Here is a 23,204-nt window from a genome sequence, read left to right on the forward strand (position 1 = left end):
CTTTGCAAGGGAAGACAAAATCTGGATTTTTATGTGAGATCTGCTTATTAAAATGTTAGCAACTAAGGAAACTATTTTAAACACCAAAAATTATTTGCAGGCCAAAATTGGCCTGCCAAATTGAGACCTCTGATTTTAGTCCAATAACTTCAATTATAAAATGAAATGATAAACCTAAAGTTATACAGTTATGACTGTTAAGAGCTGGTTCCCAAAATTTTCGTTGTGTTTTCTTGCTTATTATACCTGGGCTGTGTACTTCAGGGCCTGTGAAGAGTCCCCAGTTCATTTGTTTCCTTTTTTCCCTAATTATTCTTAAATTCGTTCACTGCCTGGCAGTTTGTAAGCCTGACTTCTTTCCTTCCCCTCTTTCCCCTCCACCCATTTTATTTAAAGGAAAATAGAATGAGGGGAAGAACCTCTTTAAAACCTGAGCTCTATCCACATGCCCAGTACTATTAGGTACTTTCCATATAGTATCTCATTTAATGTCCCAACTGTACTGTTATCTTCTTATAGCAGAGGAAACTGAGATTTAGAAGCATCAAGAAACCAGTCAAGAGTGTCATGCAATCCAGGTTTTTAGCCCACTGTATCACACTGGCTCTCTTTACTTGAAGAGCTGTAATGATGACCACACAATAGAAAGTTTGGAGCAAAGCTTTTCTTTTTATTGCAGTTATTAGTGAAAGTTACACTTCAAACTGAAGCTAAGCAACATTAAAACCATTTAGAAAATAAAATCAAGGATTTAAAAACAAATACAACATAGAACCCTTCCAATAATGCAGAATGGCAGAACAAAGAGGAGTGGTTCTGTCACAGGACATTTTAGTGACAGTTTGGCTCAGAAAGAATGATGACAATTTCTTTAACAATATATTGTAAGTTACTGAACTGCTTAAAAAGCGGCTTCTTCAAGCTTCTCAATCTCAATCCTAATTTTTTTGTAGTAATTTTTTGGGGAAGATAAATTAATGAAAAGTAGAAAATTTACTACCAAACTTTAAATACCAAAAAAAGTACTTTTGTTTATTTGCCTTCTGCTCATAATTATATATAGTCTTCAAGGAATTAAGATGACAGTAAAATCCAAAGCCTGGCCCCCAAGTACACAGTGATAGGATTCAGCATTTGGTATTTCTGATTATACAGTGATTACATATATATCATAGATTTGCCCCCACTCCCACCATACAAAGTTCCAATTTCCTCTTAATAAAATATGCCAGTCAAATTTAGTATCATTCAAGATCTTATCTGGTCCTATAGCATATTACAAATTCAGACTCACTCCACTGTTTTAACTGATGTTACTGTATAACCAAACATTGACAAAGGAAGGCTTATAGACAAACATTTTGAAATTCTGCAGTCTTCAAATTACTACAGTAAATTGTTCTTACTTATGAAAAGCCAAGACAGGGTCGGGAAGAAGAAGGAGGAGGTTTGAGAGTCTCATTATTTTACCATGCTGAAACTTGGTATCAGTAGAAATATTTGGCAAGAATAGTTAGTGTGGAAAAGGAGGATGGAAAAAAAAAAGAAGTTACTTTGATTTTATGTAATAATTCAGTTTCAAAACATACTGATATTGACCCTCAAAAATAGTTCACATCTGCAATACAAATAGGCACACACGGTCAAGATGGTTAAAAAGCAAAATTTAAAAGGCTATTTGCCCACCTGTAGGACATCTGCAGGTGTCCCCACCCTCTCCACATGTCCTACATTTACATTTTACTTTTCAGAAAAGCCCCTTTAAAAAGAGTGCTATTTCCTCCTCCATTACTTAGTTGTTGTTGTTGTTGTTGTTTTTTTTTTAAAGCAGCAATTATCTAAACTGGGAGCAGTTAGCAACGCTTTAGGGGTGTGCATTTGTGTGTAATATAAATATTCTCTAGAGTGAGTGGTCAGATCACACTGGAATGGTTATATTACAATTTTAGTCCCCCAAACACTAAAGAAACATATTTTTTTCTATATAAACTTATGTAATAGACAGTGTTATAAACATAGTACACACACACACACACACACACACACACACACACACGCCACTGCTTCCCACAGCCTATGAATGCATCCGTATACTAATCTACAAGAATGATCTTTATTCACGAGATACACTAATACTTTTACGGGTCCATAATTGAAGAGAGACATTAAAGCTACAAATTACTGCAAAAATTGTTTAAAAGTATTCCTGATATATCAATGCTCTTAGCTGTCTCACTCAGCAAGGTGGATTTATTTTCCGAGCATGAATCTCCCCAACTTTTTACTTCTAGTACCTGCAATTCTTCTTCTTATCCTATAAAACTAACACAGACACCACCTATGTTAGATGAGTTAGAAAATCCCAACTGCTTGCACAAGGGGAGGTCAGCATCTATAGAGATAAAAAATAAATGTTGAATGTATTCATACCCTGTGTACCTAAAATGCATTATTTTTCTTAAACAAAAACAAAACCAAAAACTCGTCTGTTGCAACAAGGAATTGCTTACACAACCCGTGGTGATGTGCCCTTTGTTATTTTCTAGAAACAAAAGCATCCTCTCCCCAGGAAAATGGAGAAGGCTACTGAAATGTAAGGTCTGCCCACCACCCACGAAGATATCAGGCTGCCTGATAGCACCTGCGGATGCTCAGAACTGAACTAAAATGAAGAAAAAACTTACTATATTTTATCTTTTACAGACATGGTAATTGGAAAGCAAGGTTCAACTCTCAAAGCGATGAGTGAAATAAGCACACTTCCCTCCTTCAAACCTAACCCCTTACTCCAAAACAATGTACCAAAAATCCGCTAAGAAACAAAGGGGTAACTATCTGGTTGTATAATTGCCTCTGATGCCAGCATGTAGCGAAAATGCCTGAAAGGCAAAAGGCAAAGTTAATTTCTGATTATCTAATGGTTTCTCCACATTAATCTACCTCAAAATACAATCGCAGCTGCCATAGCACCACTAAAAGGAGTTTGGTTTTTGAAGTTACACTTTGCCAAGGATTATTATAAAGAAAAACTGTGCACTGAATATCTAGCAGGGGAGAAAACAAGAACAGGATACGTTTGTAAGTGAACACCATACCACAATAAGGCCCAAGTTTCTCTCATACTTGTTTGGTAAAATGATCTATGGTAATTAAAGATACTTTCATAGAGGCCAACTAAATGAACCATTCATACGACAAGATTATATTATCTTGAACTTCTGAAGAGCTTAAGCACTGTCACAAACATCATCCTATTCTTACAGCAACTTTGTGAGGTAGGTGAGGGCAGGTATTATCACTACCATTTTACATGGAGAAACTAGGCACAAAGAGATTAAGAGAATTGCCCACCGACACAGCGCATTAGTGGCACAGTGCTGACTCAACTCCAAGTACACTCTGAAAGGCAACAAGTTCTCAACAGTCTTTCTCCACTTGTGGTCTTCTGAAAGTTCCTATGTTTGAAAACACTTTGTGCCTTCTTATTTACAGCTCAGGCTCGACTAGGAAATGTGTTAAAACATTTTAATGTTTTGCACACACCAAGAGGGATATGTGAGATATAGTTAACTGAAGTCTGAATGAATCAATATGTAAATTAAGAGGAAAGAACAGTCTAAGTGTTCATTCAGTATTTTTACGTATCTAAGAAGACAAATGTCAGAATAAAAGTCGCAAACCTTTTTAAGTTTAAATGAGACTGATTCATTAAAACCAGAAGCTGTATTAATTTTCCTTAAGAATATATGGGGATCTCGGTTGCAGAAGAAATATTACTTTCAAAAATGATTTTCTTTGATCACTTTGCTATAACATATTTCAGATATATATTCTTTCCACATTATCACTCTATAGCTAGCAAAAAATTTCTATGGCTAGAAATCATACCTGCAGCATTAACACTTTCACTCTTAATTCTCTTAACCAAGTTAGGGTTTCCTTCCATCTACAATAACTAAAATTACATTCTAGTGATTCTCCTTATATATATATTTTGTTTTATGCCTCTTATTTTTAACAGAGAGAGAGAGAGATAGAGAGAGAGAGAGAATGTGTGTGTGTGTGTGTGTAAGGGGGGTGGGGGGTAAGAACTGCACAATTCATAAATGGTATAAAACGACCAGTTATATTACAAAACGGAATGGCACTCAACTAAATAAAAGAATGGTATGTCAAAGGAAAAACTTTAGAACCCAAACATGAAGAAAGTGCTCAAGGAGTCTCTCAATCAAGCTGTAACTTATCACATGTGATCCTCCTTCTCCAAGAATTTTAAAGACTCTATTATTTACTTGTAGTAGAAATTCTATATAAACTGCCTCTAAATCTCCTTTTTTTCTTTTTTAAAAAGGAGAAAGAGGTTGTACCCTGGGCTAAGAAATGAGAAAATGCCTGCAAAATTTTTAAAGAATCTTATAGGGACAAACTATGAGATTTCAGTTACTGCTTGCTATTCCTGATTTCTGAATTAGAAAAAGAACACGTGCACATTCGCAGGGTCATTATCAATAGTATGAGACCATTCACTTTCTGTGAAACACGGAGATATTTGCAGTTAATTACCATTGGAGAGCCAAGTCTCTTGCTACTAAAACCAAAGCTTCCTCTTTTTAAATTTGGGGCCAAATTGAGTCCATTAGCTTGGCTGGACTGTCTATGTTAGGCAAAATTCCCCCTTCATTACAACCTACCATTGTTTTTCCTGAACCTTTCACCAAAAACGTTTTCGTTACAGAAAAGACTATTTTGTAAGGCCCTGCTTGGTGTAGTCTATGTAAAGGGAAAAGGGAGACAGGCCATGTTGATAGCAACGCCATGGCTCTATTTAAGGATAACTACTTCATTTAATTTCTTTATTATAATTCAGAAGCAACTTCCAAGACTCAAATTTAACAGGAATAGATGCAGCTTTATATTTGGGACAACAACATGAAATAAACTCAGGTTAGAGAGTACTCTTCTTAGGTCTCTTCTGTAGGTTCAAATAGCAACTGTCACTCTTTTACAATGTGGTTGTGAGAACTTGACAAATATTAAACAAATATTAAACTGTAAGGTTCTGTCCAAGGATCCTAGCAAAGAAACCTTTTCTTTGTTCTCTCCTTACCACATACTCTCACAATCCCACCAGTCCATTTCTTTACAAAGACCTTGTTTTCACAGGTTCTTACGATACAAAGATAGAGTCACATCTGCAACATCTTTGTAGAGTCTTTCCTTCTTTGGTTCTAAAAATATTATTAAAGGGCCAAATTAAGGGATATCTGTTTGTTTGTCCTTCAAACTAAAGCCATGAAGTAAATAAAGATGGAAAGACTTAGGCGTTAAATATCAGAGTAATCTCCCTCTTTAGTTTCTGGCACAATCTCTTAAACTTCAAACATAAAATTATAGATATATATAGAGTCAATTTTTGGATGTAATAAAACCAAAAAAAGGAAAGTTCTAATGACCTATACTCCCATCTGTTTTCTACTCATATAAGAGTGTTCATGACAGTTCTTTTTTTTGGGATGAACTATTACTTAATGCACAAATATTTCTTTCTTAAGAGGTGGCATGTGACTATAAATGTAAACTAAACACAGATAAGTCACCAAGTACTTCACCACAGTAATTTAGTACTGATGACAGGTACCTTGATTTTCGGAGCCAACCAATTAAAAGAGCAAAAAAAGGCTCTACATGTCAGGTTCCGATGACCTTTCAGAAGAAAAAAAAAAAAAAGGGACTATTTCTACTTGAAGCTGCCTTAAAAAATGTTGGTCTATAAGAATTATATGCCTGTCAACCTAGGACAATGTTGAAACACAATTAATAAAACTATTAAAGTTATAAGGACAGTAAATACCGTTATGAGGGGGCATACGCTTACAACAAAAATATTTCCAACTTTTTGATTTTTATTTAGTAGCAACAAATTGCTATAACCAGAGTACCAATCTTCAATTAATACTCGATGTGGGGGTGAGGGAAGTAGCTCAGCATAGTACCTTATATATATCTATATAAAAACCACTGTAACTGCCATAAATGCAAAAAGAAATGATATGGCTAATGTCTATAAAAATCACATGCTGATTCATTTTAAGTTGTAAGTTTTTACATAATATAAAAATAACAATTTCCCAATTATAATTTCTTGAAACTTTCTCATTTACCCCCTTCTCAGTAGAAGAATAGATTATAGTATAGTAAAATGTCACACATTGAGCCCCAGTAATTTAGAATTTAAAACTCAGAGGATGGGGTAAAGTTTACCTTTTAATCTCTTACAGAAAAAATGGCTTACCTAGCAAATTCACAGTGTAAAAATACAAAGGAAATAGCTTATCTGTTTAAGAGAATTCGCCTTTTTTCACGTACCTTTATAAAAAATTAGTTGCCAATATAAATAAACTTGATATATTCATTAGGAAAATGGAGTGCCCATATATGCTTAAAATTAATATTCTATAATAATACTTTTCATTGCCTTCCAATTAATTCACATTAATAAATTACTACTTTGTTAAATTTTTAATTAACTGAAATACTACATGAATCAGTCTTTATCCGTAGCTCTACCTAGCCACTTAAACTATGTTTCTTCACTGATGCTCAGAGTTGAATCAGCTTCAAAGTATGCTAGGGAAAAGATCAGGGTACCAAATCTTCCATGTAATATAATTATGGGGAAAAAAAATCCCATTTCAAGTCAATTATCAATGAGTTCTTGATCATGTGCTATTTGTTTTCCAGGCTTATAAAAATGGTATCATAATCCTAATGCTGGATGATGTGACCATTTAAGCAGCTTGAATGTAGCTGAAGTTAAAAAAAATATGCAACAATAATTTGACAGGTTGCCCAAGAAGTGCAGATCGGGTAAAATAAGTCCAATCTGTTAGTGTTAGTTTGTTACTTAAGGGAAAGAAATCAACTTACGGACAAGCCCCACCTTCCCTCCACGTTTAGAAATCTCTCTAAAGACTGTCTTTAATGCCCACTATATAAACAACATTAAATATTCTAAGTTAGAAAATAGTGTTAATGGTTTATTGGTAAAATCCAAACTCTAGACTTTATAGAATTAGTAGTTTGGTCGGAATATTAACATTCCATTTTAATCTTTGCTAATATTACAAAGAAAGAAGAAAAGCTAGAAATATCTATAAAAATAAAATACCTTAAAACCAACATCTAAGCAAAATATAAAAGTTGCACACAAATTGCCAATAAATATAAACATCACAATACAAAAATTATTAAAAAAATAAATTCATAATTGCTATTAAGACATTATAAAAAATGAAAAAGCTTAATGTGCATGTATATTTGCAAACAGACGCAGTACACGCCACGCAATCAATATAATTTTACTATTATTATTACATAATGCAGCATACAAAGTTACTGAGGTGTGGTGTTTTTTGTTTGTTTTTAGTCTATTCTTTTCTGGAGGAATGCTCACCAAATTCACAAACAAGAACTGGTGAGGTGATCATTTACTGTGTTTACTGCTTCCTAATCTGGGGGAAAATTGCTTTCTGGTAGATTACTAAATTTCTAATAAGTATGAATGGTCCTGCTATTCTCCTTCTATTTGTTTATTTTTCCAAAGTCCAATTTTGCATGTTCTATTTCTAACTAACTGATTATACCCTTTAGATACACTGTCATTGTTTTTCATAGTTCCTCCATTCTAAAAAAAAGAGAATCATTTAAAATGTTTCTTAGTTCTTAAAAAAGAAAAATTCCCTAAAGACAGAGACATAATCATTTTACTTTTTCTCTTAAACTGATTTCCATGATTTTCATGATGACTTGGCTCTCCCTTTATAAGCAGTCTTCTTTAATAAAGATTATTTAGAAAAGGTTGCCAATAGGTATTTACAAAAGGGTCAATATATACTGGGGGCAAAAATAAAAAGGGACATAATTCCTGGCAAGTTACCTTTCCCTTTGGGCACTTTACCCATACTTTTGTTAAAAAGTTAAGCAGACTTCCTGTTTCATGTGCCTTATAGATTACCTTCAACATAGCTGAGAACTGAAAGCGTTAAAAATTTTGTTTTTAAACTTACAAAATACATTTGGTGAGTATTTACCTAGATACTTTACCAAAGAAAAGCTTTACCGTCATTCCCTGGGACCAAATTCAGGACAACAAATAACATTATTTATATGAAACTGTCTAACTCTTGGAGTTCTAAAATAATTTATCTTTAAATTTTTTAGCCTCATACTATTTGAAAAATAAAAATCTACAGCACCATCTTCTGAAAAGGCACTTTCTAAGAACCACCTTGCTTTAAAACATGATTAAAAAATTTAATTCAGCATCTACCCTGAAGAACATCTTTTGCTTTACTGAGATCCTAACATAGATACAACATTAGATTTTGGTTACCTCAGACACTGATATCAAAAAGAAAGGGAGACCAAAGGCTGGATATATGATTTAACAAGATCTTAATTTTGTCACACTGCTGCCTGATACTTTAACAGGTTTCTCAATGGTAAATCTCAACCCTCCCTGTTAAATTTATTATCTTTCTATTTTTAATGCAAATTAGAACCTTTAACTTCTATACTTTAAGAGTAAAAGATTCTTGAGGCTTAAGCGACAACGTAAAAAATCTAGAGTACTATCTTTGATGGGTAAAGAAAAATAAAACTCAACTATCAGTAGATAATATTAGCACAAGCCTTCACCATTATATCTTAGTTAAAAGAAATTATTTTGACCGACATGGAAAACTATAGACAGAAATGTACCATTTTTAAAAGTAGGAAAAAGTCAAAAATATTTTTCCCTTTGTGAGATCGATCGATCTATCATCTATCTAGAGACAGACAGATACAAGTGAAGCGAGAACAGAGAAAGATATTGATTTTTTTTCCTCCTGGGAATCAGCTTCGGTTTTACTAATCATAGTATCATTTCTAACATTGCCAATGATCAAGAATTTCTTAGTATAAACAAGAAGTTTTTTTAAAAAAAGATCTTTTGGAGAAAATTCCCACTTTCACATTTCTGAAGTACTGATTTTACCCATTTTTTCTTGGCTTATTTTTGACCTACAGAATCACAAAAGTGCTTTATATGATCAAATGGGAGAGAAATAGGAAAATACAGACAGACTCTAGAATCAGGGTTATACTGCCATGCAGGAAGGCCTACTTTGATATAAAGTCTCCCAACTATTATTATTGAAGCTTTAAGACATCTACAAATTCTCAAAAAGAATGAAAAGGATTAAAACTTCATAGGGATAAAAAAAAAGCCAAAATAAAGATGCCAGTGCAATGAAGCTTGACAGATAACTCATAAAAGGTAATTTAAGTAGCAAGTTACTGTTAGGGACAACTTGTCTTTAAAAGTTTTCAATAGGAGAACCTCTAAGATGATGAGTGAAGCAAATATTTAACTCAGGTTTTATGATACTGAATAAAAATTATGCAGAGTTGTCAGTTAAGCTTCTTGGCAAAACATTCCTATCAAGTTTGAAATACCAAGACTACAAAATATTCTAGCTAAATCCAAGTGGCTGGCTTCACTGATTTCATTAAAATTAACCCCCCCCTGGCGAATTCATGTAAGCCTCTGAAAACATCCACCAAATTCCTTAAATAACGGTCTCTAATTCCTGGCCTATAATCCATCTAATTACTTCAAATCTATTACTGGCACTCTGAGTGTTCTTTTCTTTAAACGCTGAGATGCTCTGCCAGCTATTTCTACTGAATGGCAACTAAGCTTTTATTTCCTTAGACATACCTTAAGTCATACCTTGTCATGACTAAGTTTGTCATACTAAAATCCATTTTAAAGTAAATATACAAGTAAACATTAGGCAGTGGTGGGTCATCAGAGAACCTTGTTTGAAAAACTAGTATAGCTTTTTAGAAGGATAAGAGATCCTATTTTAGAATTTAGAGATGAATTTTTATCAAGTACCTTCCAAGACACCCAGTCTATTCCTACCAGAGTCCCTTCTAGACTCTCTTCTAGGAAGAGAAATAAATAGGCTACACACAGAAAGATTTCCATAGAAGAATATTTTTTTCTGATAAATTTGTTAAAAGATAAAATATTAAGAAAAAATAAAGGGCATCTTTACTTCTGTGAAAATATGCCAAAAACCAGTACTGAAGAGGTTGACGTACCCTTTTTCAAAACTACTAAAGTAAAAATCCATTTCTAAAACAAAGAAAGAGCATCCTGATATTATATTTAAACTAAAATGGTAGCACCCTTTGTTACCTTGATATTTCATGTTCTTGATCTCATTTAGGAAAAAAAGGGCAAGGGGGATGTCTAACACTAGCCTTGAATCCTGCTCATCTCCTTATTGTTTAGTGCAGTAACTGTCAGACTCTACTTAAATAAATATAGCAGCTACAGTATTATAAATGTATGGTCCTCAATGCCAGTAACTTGATACTGTAATGTAACAACATGTATCAGCACTTTACATAGACACATTTGCTATCCAGAATATACATTAAACTCCCAACTCTTCTTCACATGAAAATCAATTGTATCAGTTGCTGGGACTAATATTTTAAAGTCACTCTTACACATCATAGAAAGCATCAGAACAAATTTAGCATTTGTTATATAGTCAGTGAGCAAGGGCAGGAACAGAAAGATCTTTACTGAATTTCAAGGCCATTAAATTCAAAACAACTTTTTTAAAAAAATAAAAAAGATCAGGAATTCTACACTAGAAATGCAATAATAATTAAAAGAAATTTCAAAAAAGTATTTCCCTCTCAGTCTTTTATCTTAAAATTCTAAGCACAGGTTTCTTGTAATTAAATTTGATTACCAATTTGTTAGTAAGCAAAATAGAAATATACACATTCTTTCTAGTTAACCAACCTTAAACTAGTAATGTTGAAACTGTAAGAAAGAAACCCTAAAAAAGAACTCACTTCAAAGGTAAAGCTTTATATTGAAAATTTTTTTTTCCTCTGTAAAAGTCCTTCTAAATAGATTTAAATTATGGGCTTCACTCAAGTGCATGTGAAACTAAGTAACTGAAAATTAAGTAAAGCAGTAAATAGGGAAAGGATATCTACAGTTCTTCCCTGGACCCTAAAGTTTCCCACATGAATCTGTGCAACTCCCATTAATAAAAGATGTTTTACTCATATTGAATGAGCATATAGCAATCAAGTTTTTACCACGTAGGATACACCATTTTCTCTCGTCCATGTTCTGACTACTACAGTCAGTGAAATTTCAATGTAAAAAAAACATACATGCTTTAAAGGACTTTTTGGAGGAGGTGGGGGAAGGTTGGAAGAAAAACGTATATACTATACAAATATTACTTCATGTAAAGGGCTTTGAAACAGTGTTGTAAATTACATTTCAGACATTTCAATATAATAAACATACAAAATACAGTACTTAGTTTTCTGGCAGGGGGATAAAAGATTTCATACCTGTTGGAGGACATGGGCTCAGGTTTTAGGCTCAAAATACAGTAAATTGGCAATAAGAGTGGGTTATAGGTAAGAGAGAAACTGTAGAACTAATCCATTCGTTTTCATGAGCAGATGGAATTCCAAAAGGTTAACAACAATGCCCACTGGAAACAATCTGTAATATTTATACTCTGAACCAGTGCAAAAAAAAAAAAAATAATAATAATTAAAATGCATTTTCATGAGTCACAAAGTGCAAAGCTCCCCTGAATCCAATGTTACTGGTGAACTTGGTTTTGACAACTTCATAGTACTTTTTAATACCTTAAAGTGAAATAATTATATAATGAAAGTTTTGCAAAACTTTTTTCCACATTTCACTGACTTAGCGCATTTAAAATAAAGTCTTAACTTCCTTTGTCACCATAACCCTAATTTTAAAAGGAAAGTTACACTGGTAATAAATAAGCAAAAAAAAAAAAAAAAAAGTTTAAATGGCCACATTTTCCTGATTAATTTTAGTCAATGAAAATGGGAATGTAACCAGTATGATTCTTCAATAAACATAATTTATTTTCAAAAAATTTAAATACTTTATAAATTTTCATCTATCGTGGTCATATCTTAAATCAAAATTCAACTTTATTTTTAATATTCAAGGTCAGACTTATCTAGGATATTAACTTCCTTCATTTTCATTATGATTTTTAAAGACATGCTTGAGACTTGAAAATTACAAAACTTTCCTTCTGAAATTAAGGCTGTATTACTTTGCCCTTTTAAAATTATGAAGGTGCCTGTTTCTTCCACTATCTGTGATAAAAACATCAAACAGACACAGCTTTCCTTTAAAACTGCTTATTGCACTAAAAGATAGCAAAAACAAGTTGTCAGTTCTTAAAATAAACATGATTATTTCTATAAAAGATGTTGCCAATATGGTTCTATAATTATTAAAACACTATTCTAATAAATAGAAAAGAAAAGGAAGCTATACTTCAAAACACATACATATATGTTTATATATATACAAACATATATATAAAAATATATATATGAAAAGCACATTAAGGTATGAGAGGCAGCAAGTAAACTAGCAAAAAAAAAAAAAAAAATTAAAAATACCTCAACAATCCCTTCTCTCTTGACCCAACTTCAGAGGCCTCAACCCTATTTTGTTCTAATCATTTAAAATATTTACTCTTCATAAAAGCTTTTAGAGATTTCCATGTATAACCCATAGAAACAAAAGGCTTTAGAATACACATCACTTGTAGAGAGAAAGAGTTAAACTTTTGACAAGGTTTTATATTTATAGCAGCTTTAACAAACTCACTAAAGAAAAAGAATAGTTTAGGTTGCTACTGCTTATGTACACATTGCACAAATGGCAAATGTAAATTTGGAGGGGGCAAACACAAACTCTCATAAAACCATATATATATAAAATAATTTTGTTTCTTAAGAAAGCAATATCGAGTTGAGGGCTCAGAATTGTGTATGAGACAAGAGACAGGAGAGGGTGTGCAAAACAAAACAAAAAAGTCTAGTTTGCCATGCTTCATATTCAAATGAACCAGATACATGAACATTTGAATGTCACTGGTAGCATCAGGGGAAAAAAATGTAGGCGATGAAGGCAAGGGAGGTAGAGAGAGAAATAAAAGTGGTGGTGGGAGGATAATAAAAGGGAAAGGAAGTTCCCCAATGGAATGAACTATAAAATATATACAAAGAACATATATATCTATTATAAATGTAGATCCAGATATATATGCATATGAAGTATATATGTATATATTTAAAATATACAGATACCTTTTACAATACATGAATGCACATTAATTTTTTTGCACACACAATTGTGAACAATCACTGATTATTCATGTAGGTGTTTTTTTTTAAACCATCATTTACCTTTTTTTTTTGCAAAGATAGTTGTGCTGCCAAGCAACTTGAGGTAAAGGCATTAAAAGGGTTAGACTACAAAGAAAGTGAAAACAAAACATTGGCGATACTTCCTACAGGAGACCGCACAAAAGCGCTGTTGGCTGGTTTCATATTGCATAATAGTGCTGTGTTCCTTGATGAAGTAAACAATCTTACTTGTATCAACATAAAAATCAGACCCTGGTCCCCACAGTGTTGGTTTCTGTATGGCTGCAGGCATCCCCACTCAACGAACTCCACTGGAAACACGTTGTATGTCGATTCATCTTTCAGTTCTTCCTCTCAGAGAATAATCTTGGACTTTTTAAGCAAAGTACATTGTGCGTAAGGTATCTTGGTGAATCTGTACAGCCTTGGCAAGAGCTTGTGGATCTCGCCCATTGCTCTGTCCTGAAACGTGACTTCCTTCAGCACTGTAAGAGAATTGATAATGAAAAAGCAAGGACCTACGACTGAGATTACTCTACCCAGAAAAGCTAACAATTAGAATCGAAGGACAGATAAAGAGCTTCCCAGACAAAAAAAGCTAAGTGAGTTCATCACCACCAAACCAGTATTAGAAGAAATGTTAAAGGGACTGACTACTTTCAGAAAAAAAAAAAAAAGATAAAAACTATGAATAAAATGGCAATGACTACATATCTATCAACAAATACTTTATATGTAAATGGATTAAATGCTCCAATCAAAAGACACGGGGTGGCTGAATGGATAAGAAAACAAGACCTTTATATATGTTGCTTACAAGAGACACTCCAGATCGAAAGACATACACAGACTGAAAGTAAAGGGATGGAAAAAGATACTTCATGAAAATAAAAAAAAAAAGCTGGGGTAGCAATACTTATACCAGTTTAAAACAAAGGCTATAAAAAGAGTCGAAAAAGAACCCAGTAATCCCACTTCTGGGTATTTATCTGAAAAAGCTCAAAACACTATTTTGAAGGGACATGTGCAACCCATATGTTAATCACAGCATTAATTACAACAGCCAAGATATGGAGGCAGCCTGGGTGTCCATCAATGGATAAATGGATAAATAAGAGGTGGTACATATATACAATGGAATTTACTCAGCCACAAAAAAGAATGAAATCTTGCCTTCTGCAATGACACGGATGGACCTAGAGGGTATTATGCTGAGTGGAGTAAGTCAGACAGCAAAAGGCAAATGGCATATAATTTCACTTATATGTAGAATCTAAAGAACAAAACAAATAAACAATACAGAAGCAAACTCATAGATACAGAGAACATTTTGACGGTTGCCAGATGGGAGGGGTGTTGGCAGATGAGTGACAAAGAAGGGATTAAGAAGTACAAATTAGTAGTTACAAATAGTCATGGAGATGTAAAATACAGCATAAGGAATATAGTCAATATTGTAAAAACTATGTATGGTGTCAGATGGATACTAGATTTATCAGGGTGATCACTTCATATATATATAAATGTCTAACCACTATGTATGGTGTCAGATGGATACTAGATTTATCAGGGTGATCACTTCACATATATATAAATGTCTAACCACTATGCTGCATACCTGAAACTAATTTAATATTGTATATCAACTGTAATTGAAAAATAAAAAATTACTTAAAAGAAAATTGGCAATGAACATAAAAACAAACCCTATTCTGATGCAATAATTCTGAAAAATATTTGTTGTAGAAAATTTCAAAAATATTTTAAAAAATAGAGGCTGATATAATGTAGGAATTCACCCAGCTTCAATAATTAACTCAAGGCCAATTTTACTTCTCTCACCTGTCCAGGATTATTTAGAAGCAAATCCCAGACATACTATAATTTTATCAAAATATATATCATTTTTATTATCAATAATCTCTCTCTTGAGTTCATTTGGTAAAGCAATTAAATCACTAGATCATGCTATAAGCTAATATATCATGCTAATAAGCCTAGACTGCACATTTTAATGGGAACCCTTATCTTGGGCACTCAGTTCTGATTATCATTGTTTTTCACACGGATCATTGACTCCTCTAATAGCTTGTGGAACTTTAAATGGCAGTAGTTTATGGCAAACAGAGAGGCACATACTTACATTGGAAACATTTAAAGAAATTTCTCAAGAAAATCCTACATGCAGGCCATATTTGGATTTGGGTGAGAATCTGTATCTGTTATACAGCTTTTATATTACCTGTCATGTTCTTTGTCTACGAGATGATATCTGGCTCTGAATGCCACCAGGTGAGCATAATACGCTGGTGCAGGTATAGAAACAGATCGTGTACAGCGCACATAAGTGTGGCAGAGCTGGTAAGTTAGCAGCTGAAGTTCATCTGCATTAAAGCAGTTATCATCCCATAAAACATGATAGTGTGAAGGACGGCTGGTACCCTATAGAGAAGGCAGTGACACATTCTGTTGATTTCTAAACTTTTAAATAAATATTCATCACAGACTAAGTTATATAAAAAGCCAGCTTCGTACATTAGTGAAACATATTCTAATTGATAATCGATTAAAAAAAACCATTTAATTGATTCTGGGCATATAGCCAAAAGAAGTGAAAGCAGGGACTCGAACAGATATTTGCACACCTGTGTTCAATTCGCAATATCCAAAAGGTGGAAGCAACCCAAGTATTCATTGATGGATGAATGGATAAACAATACATGGTCTATACATACAATGGAATATTCAGCCTTAAAAAGAAAGAAAAGTCTGACACATACTACAACATGGATGAACCTTGATGACATGCTAAATAAAATAAACCAGTTACAAAAAAGACAAATATTATACAATTCACTTATATAAGGTACCTGGAATAGTTAAATTTATAGACAGAAAGTAGAATGGTGGTTACCAGAGGCTGAGAGAAGGAGGGAATGGGGAGTTAGTGTTTAAAGGGTACAGTGTGTCAGGGAAGATGAAACGTTCTGAAGATAAATGGTGGTATGTCTGCATAATAATGTGAATATATATGTGATGGAACTGTACACTTAAAAACAGTTAAAATGCTAAGTTATATGTTATATATATTTTACCATATAAAAACACCAGAACAAGTACTTGAGCTCTTATGTATTAGTTACTATGTTAGGTATTACACATTCAAAGGAAAACAAAGTCAAAAGTTTCTTATCTTCTGGAAAACATAATTTGTAGAGGAGTAGAGGTGCTAGAGCACCTATAATCATAAAACAACTAATAAATGAAGCATACCGAAGGAAGTAATTGTGGGGGTAAGTCTTGGTTCTTTACTGAGTGGGGAATGAGTGAGATCTGGCCATTTTTGGGAGGTTAAGGTGAGGAGACTCTAGAGAGAATGAACCACCTTAACAAAAGCACAAGGTGCTTAATGTTTAATGGCGTATTTGGAGAACAGCTAATAGACTAGTATGAATAGAGTATGGTACATGAGGTGGAAAAGACGAAGCTGAAAACAAAGTTTAGAATCAGACTGAATGACATGTTTAGGAATTTGGAAAACAATGATCAATTTTTTTTTTTTTTAAACGAGATTTTTTTAGGCGTGATGAGGTTGGAATTTTGTAAAAGAAACACCAGCAATAATATGGAGGATGGATTAGAAACAGAAAGAAACTGAAAGCAAAAGGAGTAGTCGGGAGGCTGATGCATTAGTTCTGGTGTTAGATAAAAGTATGAACTAAGGAAATGGTAGTGGCAAAGTAGAAAGATTAACTCATACTTTAAAAAATATTTGAGTATCATCTGTCAGACACTGTGTAAGATTCCGGGGATAAAATTCAAATTATTATCAAATCTACCTCTCCCAAATTATATGTTTATAATGCATATATATAATGTATATAATGCATATATAATAATATTCACACATTCAATATTTACTGAACATTTAATATAGGCCATGTCTTGTATCAGGTGCCAGGCACACAGTAATGAATAAGACATGTATTCCAGAGACGAGACAGATAATATATAAATAAAACCACCAGAAATTAGGCTATAAATAGAATCAAATGGCTAAATACATTGGGGGAAATAGTCATTTTTTTTAAGATTCATAATGACCATCAGCATATCAGTGGTATCCAAAAGTTCTAGAGAAAAAAATCTGTTTAACCAGAATTTCCAAAATTTATTTGAACAGAGAATTTTTTTTCTCCTCTGTAATATTTATTAAAAAGTCAGAGCAGTAGTGTTCCTTGGGCTACATGGAGGTAAATGCTAGGTTTAAATATATACTCCAATGACATAGATTTTATCTCTAGGTCTTTTAAATTTTGTTTTGCTAAGTGACTACCCCCATGAAAATGTGTAACACTGACTGTAAAGGGGAGCAGATATAAGAACATAGATAAATGTGTGGGACAATAATTTAAAAGCTGTAAGAGTGAAACTGGGGTTACTGTATGTGAAGTGTATGAATATAAAGCTTTAAGATTCTGTCTACGGCCATACCATCCTGAACAAGCCCAATGTCTGATCTCGGAAGCTAAGCAGGGTTGGGCTTGGTTAGCACTTGGATGGAAGACCAGCTGCTGAAGGCATAAATAATAATAAATAAAGAAAATAAATTAAGAAATAAAGCTTTAAGATACAGCCGTACAGTAAGGTACATCTTCCTGAAATTTCTATTTCATCATTGGCAAGTGGCCTAAAACAGTTTTGGATGACATTCTCTCAGACATCTTAGGAATATGGATTCATTCTCTGCTGCTGGAACGTTTAGGAAGCATTCAATTAAAGCTCATGTTCTAAGTATAGCTAACGAATTAGCAAAAAGATTTTCTGAAAAGAAAAAAAAGACTCTTAAAATTATGCAACTTAAAGCTATAATTCCACAATTAAACTCTTTTACATGTTCAGTAAATGTCAAAGTTTTCCATGAAGTATTACCATAAAAAAGAAGCATATGTCAAAGGAACAATCAGGTATTTAAAATTTTTTTGAAGTTTTGGGTTAAGGACCCAGTTTAGAGAGAGTCCTTCTACTAAACTATTTATATTCTGGTATTTTCATAGGAATAAACCCCTGTCAAAGTAAGGCAGGGGAAGAAATTTATTTACTGAAATTCATCTAATTTCATGTGGAAACAATTTGGAGTGCAAAGAAAAGTATTTCTTTTTCTGAGATTTAAAAAATATACATATTAGTGGAAGTTCCTGAATTAAAACATTTCACCCAAAGCGTAGGCTTACCTGTATTCCAGCATGGCTACAGAGGTAAAAATCAAACTCATATGGGTGTGTAATGTCTGTATCAACTGTTGTTCCAGCTGGGATATTGCCACTCCTTCCAACCTGGATTTGTTTTGTCAAAGTTTAAACAAACAAGACAAATATAAAGAATGCATCTGAAAGCACTTTTAAAAATGTATAACTACATAGGCTGATCCCATGATTCACTTCTTTCAGCTTGAAATATTACTTAAGCAGGCATTATGAGCAGATCTTATTCTAGTTCTGGTTCCTATTCTTAATGTTGCTGTACATGAGAGCTGATAAACAACAGAGTTCTTATTTTTAGTCTCTTCTGATGCTTAGCTGGTAGTTGACACCAATATGGGTGGAAGACTTAAAAAGAATGTTTTTTCAAGTTACTTTAGGTGCTCTAATTTATGGTACCTGTGCACAGCAGGTACTCTTGATTGTGTAATTTATGAAAATTAACATTTTCCTTAGATAACACTATATTTTTAGAGAGAAAGAATGCTGACAACATCAATAATAGTCACCATTTATGTGTCAGGTACTTTACATACAGTATTTCAAATCTGGATAATCCTGCAAGCTAGGTATTATTCCTATTTGTTTTCGGGAAACTAAGGCTCAGGAATATGAAACAATATGCCCACTAGCATACAATAATGGGCAAAACTGAGAGTCAAACATGGCAATGACTGCAAAGTCCCTATTCCTTTTATTTCACACTAGCAGTTTCAACATCTTTTAAGGAAATACACTATAATCTTCTCTGAGCAGATATGTGAATGAAATGATTCAAACTAACGAAAGGCTCCTAGAACATTTTAAGATGCATCTATATACTCACCTCCATCTCCTTATCCCTAACACATTTGAAATCATTAACTATAAGTCTAAGTTTACAAGGCGAGCAAATTAGAAACTACTTTATTGACTTAGACATTATTTCTGCCATGTGAGGGACTGCTATCAGGTAATCGCTTGAATTACAGCTGTGTAGACCAACCAGCTAGCCTTCACCAAGTACAAAAGAAAGAAAACAAATTGTTCATAATCTGCTAAATTATGCCTATTCACACACAGAAATCTAATTAATACATATGTAGTTTTACTCTATTTAGAGAGATAGCAGAATGCCTGGGTTGATATCACAGTTTCTAGTTGTGTGATCTAGGGCATGGTATTTTACCTCTCTGCTTCTGTTTCCTCCATTATAATGAGCTCTAATTTATTACTGGTAGCAGTATTTAGAGCAAAGCTGAAAGAGAGGCAAACAAATGGAAGACTGGCATGACTAAACATCAGGTGCTAGTAATCATTAAATCTAACTTAGGTTTTCCTAATCTTACTTTTGGAAGAAAAGTTCGGTTTTCTAGGTGCCGAAATGTACCTAGTAATTTAGGGTCAAAGGCCTTTAACAACCTGGAGGCCATAAAAAAAAAAAAACTATCACCAATGCTATCAGAGAGGTGGTGTAGGACAGTGTTTAAGAGCACTCTGGAGCCAGATTGCCTGAACTGAGTCCTAGTGCTACCAATTATTAGCTTTGTAACCATGGGAAGTAATTTAATTTCCATGTGCCACAGTTTTCTCCCGTGGAAATGGGGATAATAGTAAGTACCTCATAGTGTTGTTTGTGAAGATCAAATGAGTTCAATTTATAAAAAAATACCTAGAACAATGACTACTATTATTATTTCTTTTTCTCTATTATTACCACCATCATCTCACTAAAACTAGCTAACCTTTATTGAGTACTGAGGATGTGCCAAGAATTGTTCTAAGTGCATTATGTATTTTAATTTATTTAATCTTCTTACCAACCCAAATAAGGTAAATATTAATATGATCCAAACCTTGCTGAGAAACAGGCACAGAGATGTTATTTGCCCAAAGTTACACAGTGAGTGTAACCAAACACCAAATATACACTAAAAATAAGACATACCCCATCTCTCAGTCTTTTATATTGAACCCCTTTCCCAATGAGACATTGACATTGAAATCCTCAGATTTCCCTGCTCTAAGGCTTGCAGGATTAGAGGCGGGGTACTGGATATGATGGTGAGACTGCTACTTGCCTATTTTGCACACAGACAAGAAAATATATTTCCCTTGGTATTTATACCTCCTTCCTCTTCCTAATTATAAAAATACACATTCACATTATAAAATACAGAAAAAAAATTCTGTGAATTTTAAAGAAAGTATTGTTTAAAAGTTAGTTTGCATGAATTTTCACCAATCACTCTAGAAAGTCCTTAGCTTTTTTAAAAAACTAATTTTTACACAATATTTAAAGAAAAGAATATATCTTTTTTCTTTTGAACATTTACGGAAAGTATGAATAGAAAGAACAATTTTAAAATTATGAGTTTCTTAATATCAACAAAAAGCATTAACAGGATTTTAAACATGAAATTCCAGAAAGTTTAAAAGTAATAACCTATTTTGATACTTCTATACTCATAATCTGCTTTGTTGAAATATGCCACTATATATTAAAAACTCTGCTGTTGGCAGAGAGCCTTTGTTAAGTGCTCTATGAACTATGAGATAAGCTTGGCTTATAATGATATGACAACAGATATAAGATTACCCTTTCTGTCCTGTCAGCACAAAATAATCGAGTGTGATGTCTCTTCTGAACTACAATGTAAGTTATTCCAGGTTGATAATCTTTCTCCAAACTGATGCAGGCTTCTCGAATTGCTAGTAGTTCATAATATAACACCTAGAGAAGGTGAAATGGAAAGATTTGGTATAGTCAACTATTCTCTTACACATACTTCAACTTAAGTTAATTATTTGGTCTCAGTATTTCTTAATCTTATCACTTTATAACTAAATATACCACTATTCCATCTTAACTATTATCAGAGCATGGTCTCAGCAATCAAGGCTCATACATCCATCATAAACATTTTAAAAGGGAAAATCTTAGGAAGCATCAAATTTGAATTTAAGAACTCTCAACTTAATTAAGGCTTCTAAGTTCAGAACTAGACACCACATTTTAAACACAGTATCTGATTTAACCACAACATGATGAGATCCCAAGCAACCAACCTGCCGAAACTGTCCCTCTGAAACACCATCCCGATAAAAGATGATACGAGTAGGTTTGAACCGAGTTGACTTATAAAATTGAATGAGAAGTTCTCGGACCATGGAGGCCAAGTCCTGGATGATCTCCTGTCGGGGTCTCTGAACTCTTACTGTGGCACAGTATCTGCTTGGGTGGGCGTCCATACTACCTACAACCTAAGTTGGAAAAGTAAAGAAAAACAGAAATTCAGATAATCAAAACAACATGAATAAGAATTTACCATAATAAAAAAAAATTTGAAAAAAAGTACATGATTTTCATTTATATTTGTGTTCTACCGAAATCTTACTATATATATTTATAAAAGTTGGTTTCAAAGAAAATATCATTAAAATTCAAAAAGTTGAAACCAAAATGCTGATCTTTGTCTAAACTTTAGATAAGATAAACCTGCCTTATGACACTTACAGCAGCAATAGAAGGCTTCTTCCCATCACCAGCTGGTGGATGAGTGACATCTGCTCCCAAAAAGATCACTGGTTGCTGGAACACAGATGGTCTTAAACACATTTTTAAAAGAGTTAGATAATTCATTTTTTTCACTATCCATTTATCTGTTTCATAATACTGCAATACACTGCAAGTTGATGAAATAGCACAGAGGCAGTCCTATATAGACAGCTTCATAGGCCTGAAATACTGACAGCTTTATTCTCTTAATTATGAATCCCTGGTCAGTGAAGTAAAAGCTGTCACAATGGGTCTACCCAATGTCTTATCTAGAGCAGTGTTCTGCCTTAAATAGTGGTGACGGTGGCTGTAAAGGGCAACTGCTGCTAGCATTCTTCATAATAGGCATAAAATGCTAAACTTTCTCCTATTAATCCACAAATTTGTATCAATCTTTCTTTAACCTACTTACATTTTAAACTGATAGAATCCTTCAAGGAGAAAAAGCATCATTACACCTTACAATGAAAGGGATTATGACAGTCGACTACTTACTTCTTCCTCCCCTGGCCAAAAGTATAAATTTGAGTAACATATATTTAATAGTCATAAAGTAGCTAGTAGTTCATTTTATTTCCAAAACTGTATGTTTTAAGATTCAAATGGCTATTTCTTAGTTCTTGGGCTTGTGGATAAAATTCTATATTTACCTCATTTTTGAATCTCTTATCTAATAGAGATAGGAAGTAGAGGCAACAAGGAAAAACAGGAAAAAAAAAACCTTTTGTGTCGAACATACACAAATAAGCATTACTTATTGTAATGCTTATCTGTGGTGCATACTGGACAAGATATTTCACTTTTTAAGGCCCTTGTTGCATCAACTATTTAAAGAAAACCTGTTGTTTAATTCTCCCAATAACAGCCTCTTCCCAGTGCCTGTTTCATAGATAATTTATATCTCATACAACCTAAGAGTTCTTAGACATGATGGCAATCCAACAGTACCATCTGCTGTGCCACTGAACTGAAGCAGGGGTTGATAACGGCTTACTTAACTGATTTACTGAATTGACATGCCCCACCCCCAACCTTACTTTCTTCCCTCATTTTCTTGGTAAGTAGCCTCATGATATTAGGCTGAAGATGACATCAAATAATGAGAA

General features: G+C 33.4%; 1 protein-coding gene across 9 annotated transcripts in view; it reads right to left on the reverse strand.

Annotated features, from left to right (window-relative positions):
- Nucleotides 1-649: 649 nt before the first annotated feature.
- AGO3 (argonaute RISC catalytic component 3) overlaps nucleotides 650-23,204 on the reverse strand; it is a 101,920-nt gene continuing 79,365 nt past the window's right edge. For 5 of the 9 annotated variants that reach the window (XM_039851023.1, XM_039851024.1, XM_039851021.1 and 2 more), the window contains 6 exons: nucleotides 22,057-22,147; nucleotides 21,609-21,803; nucleotides 21,139-21,273; nucleotides 18,534-18,635; nucleotides 15,542-15,741; nucleotides 13,433-13,784 (listed from right to left, as the gene is read on the reverse strand). In XM_039851023.1, the coding sequence (XP_039706957.1) occupies nucleotides 13,676-13,784; nucleotides 15,542-15,741; nucleotides 18,534-18,635; nucleotides 21,139-21,273; nucleotides 21,609-21,803; nucleotides 22,057-22,147 (832 nt within the window). In that variant the 3' untranslated portion in view covers nucleotides 13,433-13,675. Of the gene's footprint in view, nucleotides 13,785-15,541; nucleotides 15,742-18,533; nucleotides 18,636-21,138; nucleotides 21,274-21,608; nucleotides 21,804-22,056; nucleotides 22,148-23,204 lie in introns of all 9 variants that reach the window. The other 4 variants (XM_039851028.1, XM_039851026.1, XM_039851027.1 and 1 more) reach the window with 2 other exon arrangements.

The sequence above is a fragment of the Pteropus medius genome, unplaced genomic scaffold, assembly GCF_902729225.1.
Source record: "Pteropus medius unplaced genomic scaffold, Ma_sr-lr_union100, whole genome shotgun sequence".
NCBI classification, from domain to species: Eukaryota; Metazoa; Chordata; class Mammalia; order Chiroptera; family Pteropodidae; genus Pteropus; species Pteropus medius.